The sequence below is a fragment of the Triticum dicoccoides genome, chromosome 7A (genome assembly GCF_002162155.2).
Source record: "Triticum dicoccoides isolate Atlit2015 ecotype Zavitan chromosome 7A, WEW_v2.0, whole genome shotgun sequence".
Lineage (NCBI taxonomy): Eukaryota > Viridiplantae > Streptophyta > Magnoliopsida > Poales > Poaceae > Triticum > Triticum dicoccoides.
The window spans coordinates 342271707-342297605 of NC_041392.1; the positions used below are offsets into that span (position 1 = coordinate 342271707).

Genomic DNA, 25899 nt, shown 5'->3' on the forward strand with positions numbered 1-25899 from the left:
GAGCACTTGTAGCTTGTGTTTATACTGAACTCTGTTTATGTTTATATTGAACTCTGTTTCTGTTTATACTGGCAAATTAGATGCAGAGCATTAGAGTGTTGATTTGTGCTGATTTCCACACAAATTTCCAGGTCTTCAGCGGCAAAGGGAGAGGGGCATCAACAGAGGATTGTGAGGAGCAGAGCAGCAGAGGGTCGAGAGGAGCGGAGCAGCAACAGAGGATCAATTCGAGATGGATGCACGGGCGGGGACGGACATGGGGCTCTCGATCGGAGCGGAGGAAGGCGGCCGGCGAGAGAGCTGTGGCCGACGGGACGGGATCTGGCGAGAGAGCTATGGCCGACGGGACGGGATCTGGGGCTCTCGATTGGAGCGGAGGAAGGCGGGCGGCGAGGGAGCTGTGGCCGGCAAGGACGGACGCCGGAGCTGCGGTGGAGGATGTGGGAGCTGCGGACGGCAGAGGGCGGAGCCTGGCGGAGGAGAGGAGCGGAGGAAGAGGACGATCCCAGCGACAATTTTTTTTTTCAAATTGAGGGTAGTTTGGTACTTTCCCCCCTTTTCACCTGGTCGGAAAGAATGCCCCAGCGACAAATATTACGGAACAGAGGGAGTATCATTTAATGTTTTAACAATGATTGAATAAATAAACAAAAAATCTGACTAGGGCGATACAACAACTACGTAACTATGCTCTGCCCCCACAGCTTTCACACAATCTAATTTCATTGCGTCCTACGATCTTCCCACATTTCACGTTAAACTTCACTGAGTGGCAACTACAAAATCAAGGACAGTAGTTGTCCAAACTTTAGCCAAGCAAACATGAATATCCGCTGTTGGGATCACCGTTGGAACACAGCAAAGCCCTCGGAAAATCACCCCTTGTCAATCTGGGATTCAGTTCAGCTCTTTGAAAAAAAAGTTCGTCTCATCTTTGCAAGATATTCACTTGGCTCGCTTTGCACGGCTCATCCATTTCTTTATAGGAAAAACAGACAGTCTCGGTCTTCCTGCTTCCCTTGGAGGTGGTGACTCTGGTGATAATTCCTTCTGCTCATCCGTGTCCTTCTGATCAGAATATGGTAGCAATTCAAATGCACCCCGTGTAAAACCTCGAGCAATCTGGATTGTTTTCATTAGCAAAATGAGTTCGCTTACGTTTATCATTATTGAAGATTCATGGAGGGTGTAAATGGATAAAGAAACGCATGACATGTTATACCTTCAACAAAACCCAAACTTTGAGGGAGCTACTAAGGATCCCTAATTTAGTCCTTTTGCCTGACGTCAAGTATGTGCACATCTCATGGTCCACCCTAAGCAAAAATCTTGGCCACAATTTTGGTTTTTCTGGATCTGGATTATGACCAGAGACGGCCTGTTCATTGGAAAAGATTTAAGACAAACATTCCTTGTCAATAACTGTGACTAAAACACTGAGTACATCATGACCTGAAGTTCTATGTCTGGAATTTTGGCTATATAAGGAGATCATATGTGCATCCAGAAGAAAAAGGTTTATCATAATGCCAAATTATCTAAACAAACATGCGATTTCAATTCCATGGGTCATCAGTATTGTATCAAATTATCTCTAGAAAATTAGCTACATCCAGTGTGAGCATTCATTTCGATAGTGTAACACAAACTAAAGCCATAAACTGAGGACGGACAACAAACAAGCATTGTCTGTAGGACTTACCAGGCGTCGACAGATTTCACGTTCTATCTTAGAAAAGGACGTATCAAGAGCTTCAACACGACCAATACCATGGCAACATGGACAAGGCTCGCTGATCATGAAAGTAACACTTGGTCGAACCTGCATACCAACCAGGCATATCAACATTACTGGCAACATGATAATTTAAAGGAGGGGTGTCGGGATGACTCAAAAGTAATAAACAAATAACAGTAGTAAGTACTCCCTCCGTCCCAAACTTCTTGTCTTAGATTTGTCTAAATACAGATATTTAGACAAATCTAAGACAAGAATTTTGGGACGGAGGGAGTATGTTGCTACACGAACATAATTTCACCATTAAAATAAAAAACAAGAACATTCAGAAACTACTGATGACTAAGCAGTTACAACCTTATTTTCAAAGAGAAAAGACAGTTGATGTTAGCTGTAATCTTTATGTTGTATTTACTTGGCTATTATTAGTGTAGGTCCGCTCGAGCTTTCTTAGTATGTACTCCCTCTGTCCCAAAAAATATGCACGCAGGCAGCTAGTAGTCAATTTGCTTTCTGCATGTACTAGCAGCTGCTAGAGTTGCATGGTCGATTTAGCATTAGCAATCGACTTGCCCATTATCTATAGACCCCAGGGCAGCAATACAAGCAACAGCTTCAGAAAAACACTATTCTGTGTTCAGCCCCAGCTTCCCTCTGCCTCTCTATCTCAGCCTGAGTTCTAACATTCAATATGAAAGCAAGGTGCTGATCCAAGACCATGCTAGCTTCAGTGGGTGGCCGCATCGGTCGCAGCACACAGCAGCATGTCTATAGTCGTCGTTCGCCTTCCACGCAGCCAAGGCACAGGGGGCGCCATGACAGACCAGAGGTTGCCATCCAGCGCGGGGTGAAGGAAGTCAACGGCGCGGTGTTCCTGCAGCTGACTCAGGAGGAACTATGAGGATTGGAGCCTCCTCATGAGGGTGAAGCTGGAGGGCCATGATCTGTGGGAAGCCATCGAATTCGGCGACGCGACCACCAGGAAAATCGCATGGCGCTTGAGGCCATGGGTGTCTTCCGCACCGAGAACGGTGGCGAATTCACCTTGCTGGAGTTTGCACGCCATTGTTAGCTTCCGCGGGGACCGGACTATCCTGGTCAAGCTGGTAGTTGGTGACTTAGTTCTCAATGTTATCAGCGCGTATGCCCCGCAAGTAGGCCACAATGAGAACACCAAGAGGGAGTTCTTGGAAGGCCTGGAGGACATGGTGAGGAGTGTACCGATTGGCGAGAAGCTCTTCATAAGAGGAGACCTCAATGGCCTCGTGGGTACATCTAACACAGGTTTTGAAGGGGTGCATTGGGGCTTTGGCTATGGCATCAGGAATCAAGAAGGAGAAGATGTCTTAAGCTTTGCTCTAGCCTACGACATGATCGTAGCTAACACCCTCTTTAAAATGAGATAATCACATCTGGTGACTTTTAGTAGTGGTCAACACTCTAGCCAGATTAATTTCGTCCTCTCGAGAAGAGAAGATAGGCGTGCGTGCCTAGATTGTAAGGTGATACCTGGAGAGAGTGTTGTCCCTCAGCATAAGCTGGTGGCTGCTGACTTCCGCTTTCGGATTCGTGTCCAGTGGGATAAGTGTGCCAAAGTTGCTAGAACGAAGTGGTGGAAGCTCAAGGGGGAGGTAGCTCAGGCGTTCAAGGATAGGGTCATTAAGGAGGGCCCTTGGAAGGAAGGAGGGGATGCAGACAATGTGTGGATGAAGATGGCGACTTGCATCCGTAAGGTGGCCTCGAAGGAGTTTGGAGTGTCCAGGGGAAGGAGAAGCGAAGCTAAGGATACCTGGTGGTGGAATGATGATGTCCAGAAGGCGATTAAAGAGAAGAAAGATTGTTTCAGACGCCTATACCTGGATAGCAGTGCAGACAACATAAAGTACAAGATGACGAAGAAGGCTGCAAAGCGAGCTGTCAGTGAAGCAAGGGGTCGGGCGTATGAGGACCTCTACCAATGGTTAGGCACAAAGGAAGGCGAAAGGGACATCTATAAGATGGCCAAGATCCGAGAGAGGAAGACGAGGGATGTTGGCCAAGTCAAATGCATCAAAGACGGAGCAGACCAACTCCTGGTGAAGGAGAGGGGATTAAGCATAGATGGTGGGAGTACTTCGACAAGCTGTTCAATGGGGAGAATGAGAGTTCTACCATTGAACTGGACGACTCTTTTGATGAGACCAGCATGCGTTTTGTGCGGCGAATCCAAGAGTCTGAGGTCAAGGAGGCTTTAAAAAGGATGAAATGAGGCAAGGCAACGGGCCCTGATTGTATCCCCATTGAGGTGTGGAAGGCCTCGGGGACACAGCGATAGTATGGCTAACCAAGCTTTTCAACCACATTTTTCGGGCAAACAAGATGCCAGAAGGATGGAGACGGAGTATATTAGTACCAATCTTCAAGAACAAGGGGATGTTCAGAGTTGTACTAATTACCATGGAATTAAGCTGATGAGCCATACAATGAAGCTATGGGAGAGTCATTGAGCACTGCTTAAGAATGACAAGCGTGACCAAAAATCAGTTTGGTTTCATGCCTGGGAGGTCGACCATGGAAGCCATTTTCTTGGTACGACAACTTATGGAGAGATACAGGGAGCAAAATAAGGCCTGAGTTCTAACAGTTGATGCAGTCGAACTTCTGATTTTGACAGTATTCAGATGCTGACATACAGTGTTTTCTGCCAGAATCCCCATATACTGGAAATTCAGTATAAACCATGACCGTGGGAGAGAACAGAGAAATCTTGAGATGAGAAGAAAACGTTTGTACGTACACTGACAACATGAACTTCTGAATCACACTTCCATCTTCACAAATTTCAATATAGAGAGTATTCTCATTAAAACGATGTCATTTTTAGTCAGAGTTTGCACCCTAGCAAGCATAGGTCAGGCAAATCGTGGATCAGAACGATGGGTGATTAATCAGTTCAGGATACCTCACCTAATATGTCTTAAATTTTATAAGGAAAATGGACAATAAATGTGGCAATAGTGATTTCTCAATATTTTTGTTTATTTAGCCTTCTTTGGATACCCTTGGGTTTCATCAACTTACTATTGCTCAATACGTACTATATAATCAGATAAATATGTGTTCATGTTATTGTGAACCTCTTGGATAACTGTCAGCATGCTGGCAAAGTGATTCAAGCAATTACGAGTTTGCCACTGATAACTCCAAGTAACAACCAACAAGATTTATTGCGCTCTTATGAAAATTGAAGTTTCCAGTATACAAGAACATAGTGTCAGCATGCTGGCAAAGTGTCAGTAGCACATTACCCTTTTTCTAGTTATTTCCATCAAACCTAGCTTTGACAATTCTGAAACACCAACGGTTGAGCGGTCCTTTTCTACTGCTTTCTTCATTTCTTCATAGATTAATCTTTTGTTTGCTGAGGGAAAATGCTAGATTAGATCAAGGCTAAAAAAAAAGGAGCAGCAAAATACGCATAATCTGATGGACATCATTAAGTGCAAGAAACATTGATTAAATAACCAGGAAGGAATTTGTCTCAACCATCAGAAGAAAAATGGGAATGCCATAACAGATTGGTCACGATGTCAACTAACAATTTAACCAACTCTGCAGGATGCCCAAATGGTAGTACAAGTAAAAGCGGTGTTCTCTATTACCTGTAGTGGCCTTAATTCAGAGCATAAGCAAAGCTCTTAAAATTCCATGAAGATTCAGTTTTGAACAGAATGCACTTTTTAAATTACAAATCGTGAATTTCCTGTCAGAAGAGAAATGATGGCACACACAAAAATCTAGCCAAACAATTCCTAACTTTTGCAAAGTATCCAGATCAGATGCCAAATATTCTTATAGAGATACTGAGCAAAATTTAATCATTTTTTTGTTGAAAATCCAACCAAATTTACCAGCATCCAGATACATATAACAACTTAACAGGTAAAGAAGAAGAATTTGTAGGACAAACACCAGACTGAATCTTACTGGCAGGAGTAATGATATGCAAGTGTTTGACTACAAAATGTAATATACTGTTCACTAATAAAAGAATGCCATTAAATGAAATCTTATACTTGATTTTTTACAAAACAATCTAGCAGTTTAACATCAATAAGCAGCATCATTTGCTAGGTAATTTTACCCTAGCATGTGAAAACATGAGAAGGTACAGGTCACAGAATGATATTCAATGAGACTGCATTCTAGTAAATTCTAAAACATCAGGCTGCACAAATGATACTAGTATACGATATAAAATTGTACAAGATAGTCAAGTATCAACGGGTTGGCAGAAAAAATAAATAAATAAAGCAAAACATAAATGCAAGTTTAGTGAGAATATGTAAAACAAATGCACAATCCTGGATATGCATTTACATGACATTATTACTTCTACGAGAGTCGAAACTATATCTTACAATCGTCCGTCATGTCGATAAAATCAACAACAATGATGCCACCAATATCCCTCAAGCGCAGCTCACGAGCAATCTGTGTTGAAGAAATTTCAAGATTAGCAATCAAGTCCAGTACTTTAATAATCTTCCATACTTCAAATATACAATCAACCTATGCAAGCCAGATTTATTATCTTGCTCCATAGCGTGTGTATGGTTGCTGGTTACACAAAACACAAGTACCAGTTGCAGGTATGGTATCATTGTGCAAAGCAATTTTCTAATAGGGATATCAATGCATCAAGTATAATTTGAGTAATAAATGGTACTCCCGTTCCAAAATAGTGTTTACTAGATTTTTCAAAGGCATACTTTTAAACTTTGACCAAGTTTATAGGAAAAAATTATCAGCGTCTAGAATTCCAAATCAATACCATTATTTTAATCATGATTATATTTCATATGGTATATATCCGGTATAGTAGATATAGATAATTTTCTCGGTGAACTTGGTCTAAGTTTCTGAAATTTAACTTCTGAGAAAACCAATGTGCACTATATTATGAACGCAGGAGTACAGAATATGCTGATGAAGGCTGATTGTCCCAGCTAAAAAAAAGAGAAATATGCACTATTTAATCTTAAAAAGCAGAAGGTTATGAAGTAAAATGTGTGCCATCAGACAGTGAATTTTTTATTTAGTACTTGAAATGAAATAAGTAACAATTCCTTTGTGAACCATACACAGATATCACTTCTCAAAATACAATCACCTAAATGACAGTAAGTCAACAACACTCATAAAATGATAAAATCCAAATATTACGCTATTATTTGATGTTACATTCTACCAGAAGGGATGCATTTATTTTTGAATGTGCAATAGCTACGTGTGTGTGAGCAGCCCACTCATTAGGTCATCCTGCCTTGGGATTAGATAACCAACATATAAAAGAACTAATGAAAATTTGTGATATGAGCATGTGATACACTGATGCTAATATATAGCTAACAATATGAAATTAATAGAATGGCCAAACAGAACCAACAGCCCGGACAAACTGACATACTACCGCTATTCAAAACATAAGGCACATAAGTATACATGTGATCAACTTTTTAAAACTTTGACCACTAATGTTGTTGTATTTGTCTTGCAAAATATTTGCATGTCATATTTGCATGTCATATATCATTTTACTAAAAAAATTAAGCATATTATAAAGTAAAAATCGTACTCAAGATCATGCATTGGAGACTGAAAAGTCAAACACCCCTTATATATAAACAGGGGAGTAGCAGCTCTAGCACATACACCAACTGCATCCCTTAAGTGCTACTGCAAAGTCGATAGTTTCATCATAAATATGTTCACTCATAACAAGAAGCAAGAGCAATATTTTCATAGCAAACCTGTGCCGTGCAAGACAAAGTGCAATGAATTGCATCTGTAGCAATTAATAAAGCAATGAAAGTGAATCACGACAGAAGGATAAGTTCATGACACAGATAGATTCTGAGAGACAATTTGGAAGCAAATATACTGTTTTCCTGCAAAGCAAAAGCATAAAGCACATACTTGCTTTGCAGCTTCAAGATTGACATCTAAAATAGCCTTCTCCTGCGACGTCCCTTGACCAAACATACTGTGGCCACCATTCACATCAATGGAAACTAGAGCTTCAGTCTGTTCTATAATTAATGAACCCCCATTCTGTAGCACAACCCTGCAACAAAGGAAACACTATCATATAATAAGGCAGAAATTTATAAGCATCTCTAATATCAATCGGCGTGGCTCCTTCACCAGCTCAAGTTGCCGCGGGAGCTGCTAAAGCTTGACCTAACCAAAGCGTTTGACTCGATCTCCTGAACATTCGTCCTCAAGGTTCTTTGTCGCTATGGTTTTGGCAAGAAATTCTGCGGTTGGCTGTGCATATTGTGCTCCTACGCCAATACTAGGGTCCTGATCAACGGCATGCCCAGCGCACCGATTTGGCACCGGAAGGGCATGTGGCAAGGGGACCCGCTTTCCCCGCAAATCTTCATACTGTCCGTCGACACCCTCTGCCGCTTGGTTCAGCCTACCCTGGACTTTGGCTTCTTTACCCTCATAGGCAAATCCTGGCTAAATCCCTGCACGCTGACGACGTCATTGTCCTCTGCCATCCTTTCAGGCAAGAGTTGTGGTACAGACATGCGAAAAGCTGGTGACTCAATAAGTGGTGGCTGTTGCAGGCGAACTGAATACTCGCTGGTCTCCAATCGCTTGGCGTCCAGCTGTGTACTAGTATGCAATTGTGGATGGCGTCGTGACGAGCGGTGGAGGCAACGGTAGGCCTCCTAAACTCCCTGCAGCGAGACGTGGTACACCAATCGATCAGATCTATCACATTGACCATTGGCACAGCCCGGGGCAAAACAAACACATGGGCAGGCCACAATGTTACATGGGCTGGGCTTCTTTACTTTGGTGCATTAGCTTGATGTGTTTATTACCTAACATCCCGTCATTATCAGAAGGACACTAGTGTTTGAACCCCTGAAAACCAGCCGCTGAATGAAGACATGGACGAAATATACAAGATGACACCTCATAATTCCGTCGATAATCATCCATAGATGTTGTGCCACCTAACTTCTGGGCAGTTTTAGTCTGTATAAGTGGAGGAAGCCGACTTATGGTGGATTTCGTCGCCTCTGGCTCCCAAGGATGGCCGAATTTCCCCTTCGTCCCTCCATAAATACCGCCCTAGGACATTGCTGCAACTTCGTGTAAACTGATGTGTCCAACGACCGCCGGTGAACCGCTTTTCAGAACCCCAACTCATATTCGCAATACTCACATTGCTGTTCATAGCTTGGTCAATAACAACTCTGGAGTTGGTTTAGCGATTGCATGGCACAGCGTCAACACACATTGTAGTCGGATCGTCAAAGTCAACTCCTATAAAATCAAAGGAGTACCTCTAATCGGAAGATCAGGACACCCAAGTGCCTATCATTGGCAATGGGCAGTCTTCTTGCCAGTTTTGGTCTGACCGCAGGCTTGGCAGTAGCGCGGTGGCAAAATTATCAACTGACATCCTCGCCAAGATCCCTAACCGTCGAGGTGAAATTCGCACCGTGGCCCAGGGGCTTCTCAATGGTGCCTGGATTGACAACATCCTGATTGAGCTTTCCTTGTTGGGGCTCTGAGAGTTTGTGACGCTCTGGCGAGCCTACCAACCCTTCGATGAGCCTGAATGCCTCGTCTGGAGGTGGACTAAGTCTGGTGTCTACTCTGCCAGACCAGGCTATAGGGCAACCTTCCATGGGTCTGTCGCTGTTGTGCCTGGAAACATACTTTGAAGACATGGGCTCCTCGTAAAGTCAATTTTTGGCTGGCCGGTCTGATCGTTGTTGGAATGCGCAGCGCCCTTGCCCACAAAGCGCTGCCACATAATCCTGCTTGCCTGCTCTGCGTCCAAACTTTGGAGACCATGCAGCATCTCCTGGTCCACTACCTGTTCGCCAGGGATATTTGGCATGAGGTCATGCCTTGGTTCCGTACCTCCTCCAGGGGGCCTGATCCTGGCGAGACCCTCATCGACTAGTGGCTGGAAACCAAGCAGAGAACCTCCAAGGAGCGGCGAAAAGGCCTCGCTAGTACTGTACTCCTAACATCTTGGATGATCTGGAAGCACAGGGATGCCTGCACCTTCGGCAACACACAACCGAACGATCGCACCCTTCTCAGTGATATCCTTCTTGAAGGTTGTGCCTGGGTCAGAGCCAGAGCCGCCGGGCTGGCTGCTTGCTGGCCAGAGGGTTGGGACAGTTCACTCATTCCCGAGGGAACCTCCTTTTTCTGCCATTTTTCCTTCTTTTTTTTCCTTGGCTCCCTTGGGTGCCAATGTCAATTCGGTCATGGGCCAATTGACTTGTTTGGCCCATGATGGATCAGCTATTACAAAACCAACTTCTAAGTTAACTTAACTCTTTGAGCTAGTTCTACGCAGAAATACCTACGGCACCAAGCCACTGTAGTTGTTGCACTCTGCTCTTTGGATTGGCTTTTATTAAATTAATTTATTCTTAGTTAGGAAGTGATAAAAGTTATGGTAGCAGCAATGCAGAGATAACATCCACACTACTCCACAAAAGCAGCTCCTTGGTCCAGACGTACTGAAGCTACTTATCAAACTCAAATACACAATTACAGATGCAATTTTGCTCTCCAGTAGAATGGCTCGCAGATACTACACACAGGAAGCAAAAACATTAGCAGCTGTAAAACGAACATCAGTAATGCAGGAAGAGATATCATACCTTTTGCAGAGAATATTGTCGATCTCCTTTTCGATCTTATATTCATCGAATATGGGAGTTCTTTTCTCGTAGAGGTCGACTCGATTGCAGAGCTCAGGTGCAACCTCTTGGAGATAGCCCGTAACCTAGAAACGAAAGAAGAAAAGCTTTTTTTTTACATCAAGAGGTCTGGAAAATGTGATTTTCTACTAAGAATGGACAATATCCCTCAATGTAAGGTAGGGCACACTATACATGTTTTGCTTTTATATCCATAAGAAACACTAATATGTTGACAGTAAAATGTAAATTGTACATTTTCACTTTAAGGTTGTTTTAAGGTACACTAATATGCTAACAGTACAACTATCCATATTTAATTATTATGCTTTGTAGGACAGTGGAGGCACACCTGTGGTCGAACCCATAGATTGTTCTGGCGACCCACTCCTTTGCTGCCTGGAGCTCTACCTCAACTAGGTCAGCCATAACTTGTATTCCCATGAGGCCATAGGCCAGTATATATACATGTACAGGTGTAGGATAGGTAGAAAACCCCTTATACAATGGGGTAAATGCAAAAGGCTACATGGCTATATAAATAGTACTCTAACACCCACCCTCAAACTCATGGTGGATAAACAACACCGAGTTTGAAGAGATAGAAACCATGCTGCACCCTAGTCTGGGCCTTCGTAAAGAAATCCGCCAATTGTAACTCGGAAGGCACATACTAAAGAGCAATAACCTGATCCTGCACACCAACGCACACATAGAAAGCATCAAGACCAATATGCTTGGTGAGCTCATGCTTCATAGGATCGTGCACGATGCTAATAGCGCATGTACTGTCAAACAATAGCAGGGTAGGTGTAGTGACAGAAACACCAAACTCCTAAAGTAACCACTGTAACCAAGTCACCTCTGCCTTCAAAAGAGCCATAGCTCGCAACTCAGCCTCTGCACTTGAATGGGAAACTGCAGTCTGTTTCTTCGTCTTCCAGGCAAATGAGAGAACCACCAAGAAAAACAAAGTAAGCAGAAAGTGAACCGCGGTCTGAGGGATCACTAGCCCACGTAGCATCCGAATAAGCCTGAAGCTGCAAGGAACTAGAGCAAGGAAAGAACAGACGGTGAGAGATCGTGCCCCGAAGATACCGGAGAACACGACGGAGATGACTATAGTGAACCGAAGTGGGAGCAGAGACAAACTGACTCAGAATATGGACCGGATAAGAGATATCTGGACAAGTGACAGCTAGATAGACAAGACTACCAACAAGATGATGATAACGTGTTGGATCAAACAAGGGGACACCGTCAATATCACGGAGGTGGACATTGAGCTCCATGGGAGTCAACAATGCGCTCATTTGTAAGAGCAACACAAGCAAGATCCTGGATATACTTTTCCTGGGAAATAAAAAGGCCATCGGTGGTAGAAGAGACTTCGATTCCAAGAAAGTAGCAAGGAGGGCCAAGATCAGACATAAGAAACTGCTCACTAAGACGGGCCTTCACAAAGGCAATATACTCGGGGTCGTCGCCAGTGATGATCATGTCATCAACATAGAGAAGAAGAAGAGTCCGACCATGAGCAGAAAGGTGGACAAACAGCGCTGGATCATGAGCACTCGCTGAAAAACCAGGGGCTGTCACCACAGAGGCAAAACACTCAAACCAGGCGTGAGGAGCTTGCTTAAGGCCAGAAAGAGAGAGCGATGAAGACGGCAGACCATGCCATCAGGAATAGAATACCCAGGTGGTGGCTGCATGTAAACCTCCTCACGCAGCTCACCATTAAGAAAGGCATTCTTAACATCAAGCTGAGACACAGACCAGTGCCGAACAAAGGCCACGGCAAGAAGTGTACAAATAGTGGTCATCTAGGCCACAGGAGCAAAAGTCTCATCATAATCACGACCGTGCTCCTGTTGAAAACCACGAGCCACAAGACTAGCTTTGTAGTGCTCAAGAGAACCATCGGAACGAGTCTCAACCTTGTAGACCCACTTACAAATGATGTGACAGACACGAGGAGGAAGAGAAACAAGATCCCACGTGTCGGTGCACTCAAGAGCAACAAGCTCCTCAGCCATCGTAAACTGCCATCCAGGATGAACAACAGCTTCACGATATGAAGTCGGCTCAAGAACAGCAGCGCTTGCGCTTGGAAAACCAAGTCGATCAACAGGCGGAAGCGAACAAGGACGCAAGCCATAAGTAGGTTGATGAGATGGGGAAGATGGCACATCAATAGACACATCCACATTACGCGGACGACGAGTATAATACCGAGGAAAAGATAGAAGAATACGAGGAAGAATCACTGAGATAGGTGAGGGTGACGAAGAAGACACCGGGGATGAAGGAGCAGAATCATGTGACGAGCGAGGTGAGGAAACCATGGGAGATGGCGTTGGATATGCATCAGTCGGAGAAGCAGGGGCAGTAGGACGGACGGACAAGGGCTGAACAAGAGTGATAGGTGTGTCAGGAAAAGTGAGGAAAAATATATCCTCCACTGAAAAGGTCGAGGAAGATGGACGCGGGTAGAAGGGACGAGACTCGTCAAAAGTCACATCCCGAGAAATACACATCTGGCGACTAATTGGATCCCAACAACGATAGCCCTTATGCTCATCATTATAACCTAAGAAGACACACTCAACTGAACGGACAATTTGGTGTGTTCATGAGGGGCAAGAACATAGCAAACACAACCAAACAAATGAAGCACCGAATAATCAGGAGAACTATCAAAGAGATGCTCGGAAGGAACGCCACCCTGCAGAGCAGTGGATGGCCAAAGGTTGATGAGATAGGTGGAAGTGGAGACAGCCTCAGCCTAGAAGTGAGGTGAAAGAAGAGGCGGCAATCATCAATGCAAAGCCGTCTCAAGAAGGTGACGATGCTTGCGCTTAGCCACGCCATTCTGAGCATGAGCACCAGCACATGGCAACTGGGCAAGAGTACCCTGCTCAGCAAGGACTCCATGCAACATCTTGGAGATATACTCTCCAGCAAAGTCAGCACAGAACACACGAATAGGCATAGTGAACTGAGTGTGAACCATGGCAGCAAAATGCTTATAGATGGATAACACCTCACTATGAGAAGACACAAAATATATCCAGGTGTATCGAGAGAAATCATCTACAAAGATAATATAGTAGCGATGACCTCCTTTCAAGGCAAAGGGAGTTGGACCCCGGACATCAGAGTGAACAAGGTCAAAAGGACGTTGAGACAGTGTCGCTATGAGGATAAGGTAATTGGACCTGTTTACCAAGCCGACAACCCTGACAATCTAAAGACACACCGCTGGAGACGGATCCAAGAAGACCACGTCGAACTAAGGATGAAAGACGAGAGCCACACAAGTGACCAAGGCGAAGATGCCACTATTGAAAAGAGCTGGTAGACAAGGCAGCAGAGGGGGGAGACTCGCAACGGACGGCAGATGAAGCCAGTCAAACTCCCAGAGGCCCTGAGAGTCATGATGTCGAGGGCCAGCACCAAGGAGAGCGTCAGAATGACGGTCCAGAACGGAACAATAGTGAAAGTCGAGAATGACACGACAACCAAAATCAATAATCTGGCCACCAGAAATGAGCTGCATGGTAAGTCGGGGAACATGAGCAACATCAGGAACATGAAAAGATGAAGTACCAAGAATGCCTCGACCAGTAACCAGGAGAGAGGTACCATCACCAGTAAGAACATGAGCAAAAGAATCAAGAGGTCGAGTAGAGGACAAAGTGGATGAATCATGAGTCATATGAAAAGATGCTTCGGTATCAAGAATCCACGAAGATGTACCTGCTTGTATAGAAGGTGGTCTCACAATGCCAAAGAGTCAGTAGCAGAACCAGCAGAACCTGTCGATGGAGAACCGGAAGATGGAGCTAGCAGGCATCGAAGTAGCACCAATCTCCTGCTCGGTCAAGGACTCAACTGAAGAGGTCGACGTAGATGCACCCGACAATAGAAAGTCGGAGGCAATCAGCAGGGCATGAAGTTGCGCAATCTCCTCAATGAAGTACACAACTGAAGTAGTCGACATAGTAGCACCGGGAAAGGAGCGGCCACCACCACTTGTGGAACCCGCTAAATGTGACGGTGTAGCATGACCAGTAGCACCGGCAAAGGCTGATGGTGGAGGAGACGAGGCCATATGCAGACAAGCACCAAGGGCCAAGGGAAGACATGTGTGTGAGGCACGGTCGATGGAGTCATGCGCACTAGTACAGCCGGTGAAAGTCGCAGAGGTGTCGGGGAAGAGCAACATTCACAGGTGAAAGTCGCGAGAGTCGTCAGTGTAGAGCAACAATCACCATATGAGGTCACAGGAGGAGCCGCAGAAGAGCGACCAGCACAACCTGCGGAAGACGCCTAAGGGGACGACGTTACAGGTGAACAAGCATCAAGCCCCGAGAAACGGCCCATGTGCAAGACAGGGGCAGTGAAGAAAACAACGTCAAGATTCATCGGGCGGCGAGGGACATACAACCCCGATGAAAACATCTCTCTCTTTTTTCTCCTTTTTTCACGACCGACCGACAGGCAGTAGCAGCCCTCACGGGCTACCACCAGAGGGTCCCGACGGGACCAAGGGGCAACAGATGAGCCGGAGATCAATTCCAGCCGGAGGTGGCCGGGTCCGGCGGCCAGCATAAGGAATCAGCGGCCGGTGGTGACAAGAATCGATGGCCAGCAGCAGAGATCGGCGAGGAACGACAACTGGGGTCAGAATCGTGATCGAGAGCCCACATGACGAACCGGCGGGGCCATGAACTAACAAGGTGACGACCTGGGCGGCTCGCCAGAATCAGGAGGCAATCCAGAGGAGGGAACCAGGGCAGGCGACGCGATCCAGAAAGCTGGACCTGGATGACTCAATCTAGAGGAGTCTCGCGGAAGTCTGCGGCTCGACCCAGAGGAGTCCCGCGGCGTCTCGATCTAGAGATCAGGACACGGGCGGCTTGATTCAAGACGAAGCAGGCGGCTCGGGGCAGTGGCGTTGACCGGAGTATTGGGAGGGTGGGCAAGCAGTTGCCAGAGTAGAGAATCGAGGCGGCGACGAAACAGCGACATCCTGTCACAGCAGTAGAACACACCACCGTGTGACTGCCAGTTGGCATGGCCAAGTGTAGGCGTGCGTGGGTTCCACCTGTAAGCGTGTAAGAGGCAAGGGCCAATGGCGTAGCGTGTGTACTTAAACCCTGGAGAAGGGATGTATCGGCATGTTGGTTGAAAGTAATCTGAATTCCCCTCACCTACTCCCCCTTCGCTCATCCCCTTTCCAAGTCTTCGCACCTTTTCCCTCCCAATCCAATCCGTAGCCTACTCTGGTCGCCCCTCAACCAGATCGGGGCGTTACACATCCAACAAGGAGAACACGACGACGCCAGGAAAGGATCAAGCACGAGTTGTGCGTGCTAAAAAAACCTGAGATCTAATACCATGTTAGGAATATGCAACTTGTATTCCCATGACGTCGTAGGCCAATATATATATACATGTACAGGTGTAAGATATGCAGAAAACCCCTTATACAATGGGGTAAATACAAAAGGCTACATGGTTATATAAATAGTACTCTAAGAAGCCACTCTCTGGTATGGGCCTGGGCCTCCTAGGCCAGCAATACATGGGTCACTCATACAACACTCGCCCTCAAGTGGGGTGATAGATATCATTCATTCCCATCTTGATGCGGAGCATCCCACGGACATCACCATGTCAAGTGCCCCACCGTCAGGAGACACACGCATCTCCCACATCATACATATGAAGGTGAATTTCTCTCCTTTACGTAGTGTTTACTTGCCCCTTCGAGGATGGTATACTACTTGACCCTCCTTCCTAATGCATGTATAGGTTTAAGCTGAGCTTCGCGCATGTTGAGGGAGTGCAAGCACAAGAGTACGACTATGCCATCCAAGAGGGAAGCGTGGAAGCAATGACGGAAGAAGAGGTGCATCCGGACGGCTAGCCGGACAGTCCGTGTGGGTCTGCACAGCTTCAAAACCTTCTGTTGCCACCAGACTGTCCAAAAGACTCGCCACCGGACTGGCCGGTCCAACCGACCAGACTATCCAGTCCTGCGCCGAAGCCTCCGAAGATTTGCACTACCGGACTGTCCAGTCCTCCGCGACCAGACTGATCGGTAAGACTGACTGCGCAAAGTTTTGGGCCCACGAGCCATGTATCCCCTCCTCACTTACCCATTTGTGGGTGGACCTATATATACCTCCCCCCCCCCCCTTACCCAAAAAGGTCAACACCGCAAACACACACAAACACAGGTAGCACAACCAAACCTCTCCCCCACCTTAGATCCAGGGTTAGCTAAGATTAGAACTCATTCCTAGTGGGATTCCTCCATTGTGGAGATGACTCCTGATGGAGAACACGACCTCCCGAGGGAGAAGACTCACGCAATATCAAGGCCACGTGAAGATTCCTCTACGAATTCAAGCCCTCCTTGTGTTAGGACTTGGGGAAGAACCCTATCTTGTTTCATCTCTCTCTTGTGGATGATTTGGATCAAGGATCTATCTGTGTGTATCTTTATTGCAACTTGTGTGTTGATTTGTACTAGTTCCCATTGTGTTTCCCCTCGTGTTCTTCGTGTTCTTCCTCACATCCACCTCCACTTCGTGAAGATTGGACCACTCTAGTATGGGCCTAGCCATCCTGGGCCAGCAGTACGTGGGCCACATGGGCCACTCATTCAACAGGCTTATGTGACAACAAAAAATATGCAGCAAATTTTCAGAGAATATATTTTCAAGTGTTTACTTCTTGGATTACAGAAAAAACAGGCATATAGAAGTCAACTTCTGTCTAGAGGTACACACCATAAAGCATGCATCGGTGTGAAGGAAAAATATTTTACAAAAAATATTTCTTCAAGAGTTTAAATGACTATAAACGTACCTCATGGTAGGTGCGAGGAGAATCCACAACCAACCTCTTGACCTATATTTAGAATACCAGTTAATCGGGATTCGAGTAAAGCGTTTGAAAAGAAATGTACTCGTGACATAATTTTATTGGTTCTGCTGTGTTTTGAACAGTATGCAAACTTAACTCACCTTCTCATTAAAATCATCTTGAACAATAGATAGAGCCTGGCCCTTTGATCTATACAACATAACAGGAATAGCACCTTCCACACCCTCCTCGGCAGCTAGGGCAGCAGATTGAGCATGTTCAGTTATTCCTTTCCAGGTAGATAACAACCGATCAAGGTCCTTGTTTAACTCCTCCCAAGAATGGCCAGCGGCAACTGTACGAGCTGTCAGAGTAAATCCAGGAGGCCGTAATAACTTCGTAATGCCCTTCAACCGGGTGCGTTCTATCCCAGTAATCTTTTTTGAAACTCCAACTTTGTTGCCACGAGAGACCAATATCTGCAATTCAAAATGGAAGGCTCATTCCAAAGTTAAAAAAGTTTCTACCTGAGCACCTATGCACCATACAATGCGGGGTCTGTCAGAACAAGGGCATTCTTTCAAAAGTTTTGGTACTTAGATCAGAATGTGCCTCGAATAGTTAGTCGTTGGTGATATCATTAACATGTTATCATGGCAAATGTCCGTAAGCGACATATTCCAGGTAAGTTAAGATCATTGCTTTGTTCAAGATCAGAACTCAAAAAGGTTTCTTACATAGTGAAGCATGAAACAGCTTGTTATGGCATACTTTGCAAATGCACGTGTTAAGGATGTTGTACATCCCAGATTTTTCTTCACATTTTTTTCATGTGCGTAACATGCGTTTTTGCAACAGGGTGCAGACACAAATAGTGGTGGTTCCGTGAACTAACCAAGCCGCATTTAGCGGTCAGAGATATTCCTTTTGTGCGACTGTTGTACCAATGGCAAACAAGACCAAACAAGTTGGGGTAGGCTAGAGTTGAAACCCATAAGATCTCGAAACCAACTCATGGTTCTGGCACGTGAATAGCTAACACGCATCCCTGTCCATTCCTAGTTCTTTGGTGATAAACAAGAGATTATGAAGCATTAATTTTTTTAAACAAGAGATTATAAAGCTCTAAAAATGTAATGCTCGAAGAGCATGAGAGCTAATGAACTATGTTAATCTTACGCACCCAAAATCGGCTTCTTAAGCATGGAAAGGGACTCAGTGTTGGACCTTTCGTGCCCAATCCCTCCTTGACAACTTGAACCATGATTTTTGTGCCCTTGCGAACTTGAGACCACCTACATCCATTTGTATCATCGTTAGATTCCCTCAAAGCATGCTGAATGGAAGATAATGTCTTAATATCATTGCAGATCTCTGACCGATCTCCTGGTGAGTGATCATCATTGTATTCATCTTCCACGTGATCATCAATTTCATCATCCCAACCAGAGACATTTTCAAATTCAGCACCATCAATCTTCTTCATATTAGAATGGGACACAATGTCCAAGCCTTCTTCATTTTCCTTAACATTCTGAGCCAGAAATGTTGATGAATCATCGTCATTTTCTTCATCTGCAAACTCATTGTCAGCCATATCATCATCAACATCATCATCATCATCGTATGTCAGAAGGCTCTCATCGTTATAACCAGAATCATTAGCAGAACCTCCTTTAATATCCTTGACAATTTGAGGATACACAAATGGATCACGGTTTTGCTTTATGCTCATAAGTGAAGGTCTCAAAATTCCAATGTCGACAAAAGCACCTCCCATGTGAGGCACAAGTTTTGTTATTATACCTAAATAAATACTGTCACAATGTACATTGTTCTTTATGGGCTCCAGCAAGAGTTCAACTAATTTCCCATCTTCCAATACTGCAATTCTCTGTGTACTGCAGATAGAGGAGTTAATTAATATGACTCTTGGTGGTTCACCACTGGCAGGCATATCCTTCTCAGAAGCTGCTGAGGGTTTATCAAATTCTTTTAACCTTTTCATAATGCCCTTTGCTTCTACTTTCCGTTTTGATATAACACCAGCTCTGTTTGCTGTCACCCAAGACTGAAATAACCATGGCTCCTCCACAGGCTGATCCTGTTCAGGCATGTTTTCAGTTATTTCACCTGAATCCTTTTCCGTATTCAAAAACTTCCTTCTGTCTTTCTTGCGTTTCACTTGTGCAACGGAGTTCTTTGCTGAGACGATAGGTCCAAGAACCCATGGCTCCTCAACAGGCTGATTTATCTCATGTTGGTTTACACTTACTTTAATTGCATTTGGTTTATCAGCTGCAGCAAAATCATCATGCACACTGATGGATGGACTGACTGAATCTAAAGGTGTGCCATTCCAAAGTCTCATTATAATATGCTCACCTGCCAATCAACTGAAAACATTTAAGTGTTCAGCAACTCTAAGGGCCTCAGTCAATACTAATTAAATGAAAATATGTGGTAGAGCAACATTACCTACAGATGAAGCTCCGTCCACCATATCTATAACAGAGTGGGCTTTCACAATGCTCTCACGCTTCCCTCTCTCAGCAATTTGATCTTCAACAGAATCAGCTTCCATCAGCCATGATCCCCAGGAAGGAGAGGAAATACCTGCCACACTGGTTTCCATCCACTGATCTTTTACAAGGATGACATGATTTTTCTGGCTAACAGAAGGTATCGATAAGGAGCACTCAGGTCCAGGCCTCCATATGATGTCATTAGAGGAATTTTTTTCCTCTCGAACAAAATAATTATACTTGAAATGCACACCATATGGTACCTGAAAGTGTGTAACATGTCAAAAGAATGATATCATTTTCTAACAATCATAATAAGCAACTGTTGTGTTTCTGATAATAACCATGAATAGGCAGGCATGTCAATTAAATCAATTACCCATAGCATTTGACACAAAAACTGTTTGTAAAGTTGTGAATTTATAATGTTTCTCAGGTGTATAAAATACAGGAAGATGTGCCTCATCCTCCCAATATAGGTTCCATATAACAATGTTTCTTATCACAAATCCATAAACAAAGGAATTTGTGAAGTAAAACCTAAACCGAGCAACCCAAAAAGGAATGGAAATTCTACTTTGCGTAAGTGTGCATGCGTGCACTTCAATGGGATTTTTTACTATACTGAGAGCACATGCAGGCATGCAAGAATCTTACACATCATGCTGACATCATCACATTAATTGCTTTTTGAATTTTTTAAATGATTTATCTCACAAACCAGTAATCCAATAACGATCAGTCTTAACCGATGGGTTCACCTCGGCGAGGGCTATGAAACAAGATCCCATGTGACATGTTCCGGTGAAAAAAAAACGCTGCCACGAATTGCCAGATTATGTCACCATAGTTGCCATCACGGTTGCCACAAGAATTATGAGTAGTTACCAGACAATAATTTTGTATATTTTTTAACTTTGCAATGTTATATTTTTTAACTTTGCAATGTTATGCAAAGCTAGATAGTGATTATTCAAGTGTTAACGAGTAAGAAGCATCAGCCTACACTTCAGTTGAGCAATCTGGCAACTAAGTTAATTAAATCCGGTAACTATCTGACTAATAACATGGCAAGTAAGTGATAGTAATCTGCAATTATCCACAACAAAAAGTTGTCGAAACATGCCGACATGTGATCTAGTTTTGAAGATCTCGCCACGAGAAAGCTAAGGTGAAAGTGGATCGTCAATCAGGTTAACAATTCAGGAGATAGAACTTTTTTTAAGTTCAAATCTGAAAGAATCTTTTGATGATGTCATGGTTGCATGTGTTATGATGCAACTTGTATTATTAGGAGGCCAAAGCCAGCATATATACATGTACAAGGGGATGCCAAAAGACCAGAATACATCATCAATGTAACTATAACCCCCCCCCCCCCAAACAATGAGTTTGGAGAGGTGAAATCTATGTTGCGCTCTAGTCTGGGCCTTCGTGAAGAAGTCCACTAGTTGTAACTCAAAGGCACATACTGAAGAGCAATAACATCATGTTGCACAGGCAGCGCACACATAAGAAGCATGAACACCAATATGCTTGGTAAGCTCATGCTTCACGGGGTCCCGCACAATACTAATAACACCTGTACTGTCTGACAAGAGGGTGGTAAGCGTAGTAACAGAAACACCAAAATCCTCCAGTAACCATCATAACCAAGTCACCTATGCCGTCAGAAGAGCCATAGCTCTCAACTCGGCCTCTGCACTCGAACGGAAAACTGCAGTCCATTTCTTTGTCTTCCAAGCAATGAGAGAACCACCAAGAAAAACACAGTAGGCAGAAAGTGAACGGCGATCCGAAGGATCACTAGACCATGTAGCATCCAAATAGGCCTCGAGCTGTAACGAGTTGGAACGGGAAAAGAGAGACATGAGAGATCGTGCCACGAAGATATCGTACAACATGAAGAAGAAGGTGACTAGTAAACTGAAGTGGGAGCGGAAACAAACTGACTCGGAATATTATAGGATAGGAGATATCCGGACGAGTGACAGTAAGATAGACAAGACTCCCAACAAGATGACGATAACGGGTCAGACCAGACAAGAGCTCGCTATCAGAAGCGCGAAGGTTAACATTAAGCTCCATAGGAGTCTTAACAGTGCGCTCATCACTAAGAGCCGCACGAGCAAGAAGATCTTGGATATACTTCTCTTGGGAAATAAAAAAGCCATTAGAGATGGAGGAAACCTCAATCCCAAGAAAGTAACAAAGAGAACCAAGATCAGACATAAGAAACTGGTCACTGAGACGGGCCTTGACAAAGGCAATGTACTCAGAATCGTCGCTTGTGATGATCATGTCATGAACATATAGAAGAAGAGTGCGACCACGAGCAGAAAGGTGGACAAATAGCGCTAGATCATGAGCATTGGGCGAAAAACCAGCTGCAATGACCACAGAGGCAAAACGCTCAAAACAAGCATGGGAGGCTTGCTTAAGGCCATAGAGAGAGCGACGAAGACGGCAAACCATGCCATCAAGAACTGAATACCCAGGTGGTGGCTGCATATAAACTTCCTCACGCAACTCGCCATTAAGAAAAGCATTCTTAACATCTAGCTGAGACACAGACCAGTGGCGAACAGAGGCCACAACGAGAAGTGTGCGTACAGTGGTCATATGGGCCACAGGAGCAAAAGTCTCATCGTAATCACAACCATACTCCTGCTGACAACCACGAGCCACAAGACGAGCTTTATAGCGCTCAAGAGAACCATCAGAGCGAGTCTTAATCTTATAGACCCACTTACAAGTGATGGGACGAACACGGGGAGGAAGAGAAACCAGATCCCATGTGCCAGTGCGCTCAAGGGCGGCAATCTCCTCTACCATCGCAACTGCCATTCAGGATGAACAACTGCATCTCGATAAGAAGTCGGCTCAAGAACGGTCGAAAGACCATAGCGAGAAGGAGAATATCGGTCAAGTGGCCGACAAGGCCAAGAACGAAGACCATAAGTCGGCTGAGAGGAGGAAGACAACACAGGAAGTAGAGGGTACATCATTAAGACTTATCTACAACACGTGGACGACGAATATAATGGAAAGGAAAAGAGGGAAGAGGTGGAATCACTAGAGGTGGAGACGAGGAATGTATCGGTGATGAAGGTGGAGAAGCGGAAGGTATCGGTGATGAAGGTGGAGAGTCATGTGATGAGGGAGAAGAAACCATAGGAGAGGATGCCATCGGATCTGCAATAGCGGGACGAGTAGGAATACTGGGCACAGAGGGAGGTGTATTCAGAAACATAAGAAAAGAGATGTCCTCCGTGGAAAAGGCCGAGGAGGATGGGCGCAGGTAGAAGGATTGAGACTCATCAAAGGTCACATCCCGAGAAATACGCATCCGGCGACCGACAGGATCCCAACACCGATAGCCCTTATGCTCATCACTATATCCGAGAAAGACACACTCAATAGACTGAACGGTCAGTTTGGTGCGTTTACAAGGGGCAAACAAAACATAGCAAACGCAACCAAACAAACGAAGCGTCGAATAATCAGGAGAACAGCCAAAAAGGCACAAGAGAGGAATACCACCCTGTAGAGCAGCAGATGGTTGAATGTTGATGAGATAGGTGGAAGTGGTAACAGCCTCAGCCCAGAAGTGAGGTGAAAGAGAAGGGGCGATCATCATCACACGCACCTTCTCAAGAAGGTGATGATGCTTGCGCTCAACCACACCATTCTGAGCATGAACACCAGAGCGAGAGAACCGAGTAAGAGTACCCTGCTCAGCAAGGAATCCTCGCAGCGCATGGGAGATATACTCACCAGCTGCATCTGCACGAAAAACACGAATAGGAGTGAAAAACTAGGTATGAACCATGGCAGCAATTTTTTTGTATATAGATAAGACCTCACTACGAGAAGACATGAAATAGATCCAAGTGAAACGAGAAAAGTCGTCTATAAAGATAATATAGTAGCGATTACCCCCTTTCGAAGCGAAGGGAGCCGGACCCCAAACATCAAAGTGAACGAGATGAAAAGGGCGCTCGGACATTGACTCATTGTGAGGGTAGAATAGTTGAATCTGCTTACCAAGCCTACAACCCAGACAATCTAACGAAGCGTTATCAGAGACAGACCCCAGAACACCACCATGAACCAAAGATGAGAGACGAGAACCACATAAATGGCCAAGACGATTATGCCACTACTGAAAAGAGCTGGTAGATGCAGCAAAGGGGCTGCGGGACTAGTGGCGGTGGCAGCGGAGGGAAGACGAAGCCAGTCAAGCTCCCAGAGACCATCAGAGTGTCGAGGGCCAGCACCAAGCAGGGCGGCCGTGCGACGATCCTGAACAGAACACAAATCAAAGTCAAGAATTACCCTACAACTAGAGTCAACAATCTGACCACCAGATATGAGCTGCATGGTAAGTCGGGGCACATGAGCGACAGAGAGAACATGAAATAAAGAAGTGCTAAGAGTGCCTCGACTAGCTACAGAGAGTGCCATCAGCCGTAAGAACACGAACAGGAGACTCGACAGGTCGAACGGAGGTCAAAGTGGAAGAATCATAAGTCATATGAAAAGACGCTCCAGTACCAAGAATCCATGGAGATGTACCTGAATGATGAGAAGGTGGTTTCTCAGTGCACGAAGAGTCAGTCACAGAACCTGCCGGTGAAGAATCCCAAGCAGCAAACAGGCATCGCAATTGCACAATCTCACACGCAGACAGGGACACATCGGAAGAGGGTCGAGGTAGAAATACCTGCCGACGATGAGCAGTCGCCACCACCCGTGGAAGCCGCGTGTAGAGTCGACCGAGAGTAGCGAGCAGACGTAGAGCTGCATGTGGAAGCCACTGGAGGAGTCGACGTAGAGCGATCACCTCCGCGCCCGGAAGCCACTAGAGGAGTCGACGTAGAGTGATCACCTCCGCGCCCGGAAGCCGCAAGAGGAGCTGACGTACAACGACCATCACAGCCTGCCGAAGACGTCATAGGGGACAGCATCACAGACGGACGAGAACCAAGCATCGAGCGACGACGTATGTGCGAGACGGGGTCAACATAGGGAACACCAATGAATATCACCAGATAACCAGGATGCGAGGGCTTTTTTTTGCTCACGGTTTAACCAAATACTAACTGAACCAATCTGCTACTCACCCTCACGAAGGAAGCCCGGGGGATAAAACAACGGACGCTCAACCGTCACGCGCTATCCAGATCAGAGTTTGGCAGCAGCAGAACACGCGGGCTTGCAGGAGACGCAGCCAACACTGGAGAAGCACCACGCGAGGTCGGGCACGTCCAACTGGCGAGATAGAGCGAAGCCGCCGCCGGCCGGAGGAGCAGCATCACGCTGGCTCGAAAACAAGCACACGCACACGATGCAACGAGCGGATATTCAGCGCGGTCGGCGAAGCAGCCAGACGGGAGCAGGCACTGCCTGGATCTGATGGGCCAGGGCCGGTCAGCATGCGACGGCAGGGCCACGGCCTGGAGGAGGCAGCTGCCGGCGAGCAGTCATGGTGGGGCCATGGCCAGGAGGAGGCAGCTAGCAGGGCCTGGTGGGCCGAGGTGGGTGGCGCTTGGAGGAGGACGAGGGAGCCGCCGGATCGAGACGGGAGTGACAGCGACTGAGTCCTCCAACCGAAGACACCAGCGCCAGATAGCAGATCGGGTGAATTGGGCGTTTGGCCTTCAAATGCAGTTGTAGATTAGGGGTTGAGGAAGCCTGCGACCACCGGCAAAGAAGGCAACGGCGATGCGCGAGGTTGGATCAGAGGCGAGTTGTGGCGCCAAAAACAAATCTCTAAACCTAGGCTCATGATACCATGTTATGATGCAACATGTATCATTAGGAGGCCAAAGCCAACATATATACATGTACAAGGGGATGCCAAAAGACCAGAACCCCCCCCCCTCTCTCGGCCCTCCCTCCCGCCCTAAAGCCAAACCCATTGTGTTCAATCAAACTTTTTTTCATATACATTTTGCCTTTTGTGGAGACAGGTGCCTACTCTCTCTCTACCCCTCCCTCTCCCCTCCCTCTCTCCCGCCCC

The 25899-nt window shown here is 45.6% G+C and overlaps 1 protein-coding gene across 3 annotated transcripts in view; it reads right to left on the reverse strand.

The window, feature by feature from the left end:
* Positions 1 to 570: 570 nt before the first annotated feature.
* The window catches only part of LOC119329754 (ribonuclease E/G-like protein, chloroplastic), a 30182-nt gene continuing 4853 nt past the window's right edge, over positions 571 to 25899 (reverse strand). Inside the window, exons 4-15 of one of the 3 annotated variants that reach the window (XM_037602833.1) lie at positions 19828 to 20137; positions 18729 to 19734; positions 18533 to 18644; positions 17511 to 17828; positions 17353 to 17394; positions 10429 to 10553; positions 7697 to 7844; positions 6139 to 6211; positions 5026 to 5138; positions 1703 to 1822; positions 1223 to 1378; positions 571 to 1122 (exon numbers count right to left, since the gene is read on the reverse strand). In XM_037602833.1, the coding sequence (XP_037458730.1) occupies positions 946 to 1122; positions 1223 to 1378; positions 1703 to 1822; positions 5026 to 5138; positions 6139 to 6211; positions 7697 to 7844; positions 10429 to 10553; positions 17353 to 17394; positions 17511 to 17828; positions 18533 to 18644; positions 18729 to 19734; positions 19828 to 20137 (2700 nt within the window). In that variant the 3' untranslated portion in view covers positions 571 to 945. Of the gene's footprint in view, positions 1123 to 1222; positions 1379 to 1702; positions 1823 to 5025; positions 5139 to 6138; positions 6212 to 7696; positions 7845 to 10428; positions 10554 to 17352; positions 17395 to 17510; positions 17829 to 18532; positions 19735 to 19827; positions 20138 to 23523; positions 23661 to 25899 lie in introns of all 3 variants that reach the window. The other 2 variants (XM_037602834.1, XM_037602832.1) reach the window with 2 other exon arrangements.